The sequence below is a fragment of the Talpa occidentalis genome, unplaced genomic scaffold (assembly GCF_014898055.3).
Source record: "Talpa occidentalis isolate TD23 unplaced genomic scaffold, MPIMG_talOcc4v2.1 talOcc4.8, whole genome shotgun sequence".
NCBI lineage: Eukaryota > Metazoa > Chordata > Mammalia > Eulipotyphla > Talpidae > Talpa > Talpa occidentalis.
Window position 1 is genome coordinate 105418685 of NW_023605194.1, and position 5273 is coordinate 105423957.

Genomic DNA, 5273 nt, shown 5'->3' on the forward strand with positions numbered 1-5273 from the left:
TGTCAACATACCAATTTGCTGAAACCTTTTCCTTTAAGTTAATAATAAAGTTACAACCTAGGGGCCTCCCTGGTGGCGCAAGGGGTTAAGACACAGCACTATGAAGCTATCCACAGCCGCTGCAGCATAAGTTCTATCCCAGGCCAGGGAGGTGATCCACATGGCACAGCAGAACTTTCCTGTCTCTCCTGCTGCTCCCCTCAGCAGTGTATTTCGGTCCATCTGCCTGTTTTGTTCCCCACTCTGTCTCCGGTGAATCCTTTCACCCGCCGCATCTCTGACCTGCACCCCAGCTCTTGTATGCATAAATAAATAAACCTTTAAAAAAAATTTTTTTTAGCTTCCGGCCTCCTTCTCGCCAGTGGCTGTGCCGGCCGCAAGGTCCTGAATGCCCTGTAACCAACCATGCCTCACAAAATTGAGGAAATCAAGGACTTTCTGCTCGCAGCCTGGCACAAGGATGCCAAGTCTGTGAAGATCAAGAAAAACAAGGATAATGTGAAGTTTAAAGTCCAATGCAGGGCCTCCTTGGTGGCGCAGTGGTTGAGCGCTGGGCTGTGAAGCTGCCCAAAGCCTCTGCAGCGCCGGTTCAATCCCCGGCTGCTCCCCGGCCACCAGAGGAGGGTCCCACATGGCGCGCAGACCTCTCCTGCCGCCCGCTGCTCCCCTCAGCAGTGTACTTCGGTTCTTCTGCCTGCTCTGTTCCCCGCTCTGGCTCTGGTGAATTCTCGCACCCTCCCGCGCTTCTGACTGTACCCAGTGCTTGTATAAATAAATAAATAAATAAATGAAATTTAAAAAAAAAAAAAATAGAAAAAAAAAAAATAAAGTCCAATGCAGCAGAAACCTGTACACCTTGGTCATCACAGACAAAGAGAAGGTAGAGAAGCTGAAGCAGTCCCTGCCCCCAGGTTTGGCAGTAAAGGAGTTGAAGTGAGCTGGGCCTGATGACTTGAACTGTATTAAAAATTTTTTAATTCTTAAGAAAATAATTTTTTTAGAAGTTACAACCTAGAATAAAAGTGTATATATGGAACAAATAGATATGGTTATAAGACATATGCTTTTACAACAACAATGAAATTCTTGACAGCCACATCTCTATAAATATGTATGACTGTAGTAGGTAAGAAGGAAGCAAAGGCTGGGCCTCTCAGCGGTTAGCGCTGGGTTGCGAAGCTGCCAGCAGCCTCTGCAGCGCCGGTTCGATCCCCGGCTGCTCCCCAGCCACCGGAGGAGGGTCCCACATGGCGCGCAGACCTCTCCTGCCGCCCGCTGCTCCCCTCAGCAGTGTACTTCGGTCCTTCTGCCTGCTCTGCTCCCCGCTCTGGCTCTGGTGAATTCTCTCACCCTCCCACGCTTCTGACTGTACCCAGTGCATGTATAAATGAATAAATAAATAAATAAAACATGCCTCTATTTAAAAAAAAAAAAAAAAAAAAAAAAAAAAAAGAAGGAAGCAAAGGCTGAATCGTAATCACCCCAATCCTCTGCTTTGAGATGCAGTTTTTCATGGGGCAGCTTGAATTATATGAGGCCAATGCTCTCAAATGGCCTCACAGGGAATTAACAACCTATTTGTAATAAAACATCTTCAAGGCTTTTGGAAAAGAAGTAAATAATCTCCCCAAAGCTATGTATTTTAACATGCAAGGATCAAAAGGAGGATTTAAAGATGCTTAAGAAAAATGACAAAAGGCGAAATGTCTAAGAAGGATCCTCTAATGATACCTCCCTTCCCTTACCCACTGCGGAAACACCGTGCTGTTCTGGGCGACAGAACGGGGCTCTGGGGGTGAGAAGGAAGGGTAAAAACCTGTTTCAGGACTCAGAAAGCGTAACAGATAAGGCTTGTCCTCTCATTTTTTATTTTCTGTATCATCCTTGGTATTTTAATCCTATTCTGCAGCCCCCAACAGCACAAGAGCCAGGAGCAATCTTCTCAGATCTTCTGTCCCCTCCAAAGTCTGTCACCGCTGTCACGACCACGGTCCCCAGCAGCAGTGGCACTGAGGACGCACTGGTGGGCAGGGGGCTTTCAAAGCCCGTTTCTCCCACCCCATTTCACTAACAAGAAGGCAGACTTCTTTATTTTGTCCACTGCCCCTGGTTGGAAGGTGGTCTTTTTGATTTTTATTTTCTGTAGGAACTTTCTGCACAAGCTCAGGCGACTGTTTTTTTGCTTTGGTGGCATGTGTAATAGACACTGCTGAGCGGCTTGAAAACAAAGCTTCTAGGAAAGGAAGCTCCTAATGAACTGTCCAGAGAGTGGTTCCACTGGAGGGGGGCGGAATCAGTTAAGCACTTCTAGTGGGTTTTGTGGGGCCTGAGGGAGATGATGCTAGTTTTTAATCAGGCAAACAAAAAAGCGAGCACTTTTTAATGACCTCGCAGCCCGACTCCTCTGAGGACTCCAGATGTTCAAAGTCCTCAATAGCAAGTCTAGAAATCCTGTCAGGTTCCTGAGCCCAGGGGAGGCTTGGACGACGTTAGCAGCTGAATAAATACTATCCGTGGGGGTTTGGTTTTTTTTTTTTTTTGGAGACTATTAAAGATAGTTGTTTTCTTTGTTTGCTTGTTTATTCTGAACTAAGTGAAAACTGCATTGGAGCTAGAGACACACTGGGAATAAGTGTAATCTGGAAGCTACTCCTTCTCCCAAACTTGGAGTAGGAGGGACGCCTCTGTTTTTAATTCTTTTTTAACAGCCCCCTTTGAGAAGTCAAATAAAAGCTTTGGATTTTCTCTGAAAAAAAGACATGTGTAAAAATTGCATAAAATTTCAAGACACTTGCTCTTAAGAAACCCTGCTTCCTCTTTCTACCATTTATAGAGTCTTCCTGATTAAAATCTATACAAAATGTGGGGGAAATAAAAAAAACCACCTCAACCTCTGAGGAGACTCAGCTAATATCCCATATGTATTCCTCTTTTTAACACTTCAACATTACCAAGAAATACTTAGATTTTAATAGAATTATTTTTCTAAACTTGTAATTGAATTAAGCAATTGGGTCCTTTGCACATTATATTTAACTTTCTTCTTTGAATGTTATTTTTAATAGCTCGCTTGTGTATTTTTACAAAGAATTGACTCTTCTTGCCAAATCCAATTAATAAATAGAACTGTTTGAAGCCTTGGGCTTTCTAGAAGCTGGACAGAGTCCGGAATGAGTCACAGACTGAATCTCCATAATCAGGACTGGCTCGTTGCTACACTAGCTGACTCTATCATGTAGTAAAGCATCAAAAACAGTGTTTAAAAACTGAACATGCCTGTCCTCAAGTTGACCTCTCAGGAATGAAGTGTTTTCTGTTTTGGGAGCAAAGAAAATAACTATGCAATCATGCCATCGTTATTACTCGAGCTATTTCAGAGCTGGGAGGAGTTCTGCCACCCAAGGCTAAAAAGTTACCCTGCCAGTGCATGGGACTTGGTAGTGATGGCAGAGAAGAGCAGTTAGACTGCCCTCCGCTTTGGATTTTGTCATCTTATTGGGAAGACAGTGAGCACATTGGATGATAAAACCCATTGCTGGCTAAGTTCGCAATGGTGTGACAGAAGAGAGGGGAAGGAGCTTGGGGTGAGCTGCTAGGTCAGGATGGCTTCACGCAGAGGGCCCCGGCCTGGACAGGTGGAGTGCAGAGTAATAAATCCAGGTGGGAGGAATTTCCCAATGTTTTTCAGTTGATATTGCCTGTATGGTAGCTAAGGAAGAGTGTACATTTACAATATTTCAAACAGTGTGTCAATTCACTTAGGTCTTATGCAGACGGTATATAAATACACAGAACTCCACCCTTGATTGCATAAAGCTCCAATGAAAAAAGGTCCTTCCATTCCAAATGTGCAGGTAATCTTCACAGAGAGAGCGTTCCCTTGAGTAAAGTAACAATTCATGTCATAGATAGGAGCAAAGAAAGGCTTCAGCTTATATTTCCGTAAGTTATCTGGGGTTGGGCGCGAGGCTCAGACAGGGAATACCAGAATCCAAAAGAGTGCTGAGGTCAAGAAGATTATTTTGGGACCTAGAAGTTTACTATATTGAGCATGCAAAGGAGTGGCTGGAAAGTGATCCACCTCGTGTTTCTGCTTGTCCCCTGCCCCAGCAACAGAAAAGTGATGTAGGGCTCAATTCTCTCAGCACGAAAGGGCTTAAAGAAAGTGCAATCATTTCTCCCCGAAAAGCTGACTATTTGTTTTACACTCTTGTAATTTAGTTTCACAGAACCATTAACATTAGCCAATTTAAAAATAAGAACAATAGTTATTTTAAGTAGTATGCTCAGGTTCAGTTTTCACGCCTCACCCCCGAATCCAAACCATTAAAATTTAAGACTCCGTTTAAACCAGGTTTGTGCTACTAAGAAGGGCGAAGATGAAGAACCACTGGTTTTCTTATTGTCTCACCAGCTTCTCTTTCTGCCCTCCTATTGCTCTTGGTAACAGTAACACTAGTCACCTACACTGAGTGCGCACAATGTACCTGGCACCATGCTGAGAACTTCATGTTCACAAGTTCATATAACGCCCTATTAACAATAGCCCCGTGGGGCAGATATTACCCTGACTTGGCAGGTGGGGAAAATAGTGAATGGTCACGCTGGGATCCAACCGCTTTAGAGGACGACTCTTAACTCCATCCCCAGCGTCTTAGCTCCCTCCTCCTGGAATTCCCTTCCACTCTGCTCTGCCACTCAAATTTAGTGACAATCCAGCTTAAGTCCTATGTCCTCTGAAATGCTTGTACTGCTGACCTTAAACTCAACTCAGAATTTGTAAAGCATTTATTTATCGAACTCAGAAGTGCACAACCTAACCACAGAGAAAGCATATTGAGTACTTACTACGTACGAGGACTCGTTCTAAGAATTCCGTGTGGATTTGCCAGTTTCAGTCTCGACAAAGCTATGAGGTCACTACCATTAATATTTCTACTTTGTAGATGTGCAAACTGAGACAGACAGAGGTTAAACAATTTTCCTAAGGGCACAGGAGTTAAAATGTGAGCACATAGACTAGTGTCTGGAGCACAGACTATGTAAGTGTTATCATTATTGCCATTAGTATTTCACTCTAGTGCTTCTCCAAAAGCATTCTTTTTGTCCACCCATTCATTCATCTTCCCCGGAAGAAAATAAAGCATCTTTGGTGAGCTAGATGCTGGGCTAGAAAGTTTCATACTCTCACTTCAATTCATTCATTCCACAAATATTTACAGAGCACTTACCAATGTTACTCTGTGTCAGACACTTCTAGCCCAGACTCAGCA

The 5273-nt window shown here is 43.7% G+C and overlaps 1 protein-coding gene across 1 annotated transcript; it reads left to right on the plus strand.

The window, feature by feature from the left end:
• Window positions 1–405: 405 nt before the first annotated feature.
• LOC119234391 (60S ribosomal protein L38-like) lies at window positions 406–937 on the plus strand. Its single transcript, XM_037497301.1, has 3 exons — window positions 406–510; window position 624; window positions 831–937. Exons 1-3 carry the CDS (start codon window positions 406–408, stop codon window positions 935–937), a joined length of 213 nt encoding a protein of 70 aa, XP_037353198.1.
• The last annotated feature ends 4336 nt before the right edge of the window (window positions 938–5273 follow it).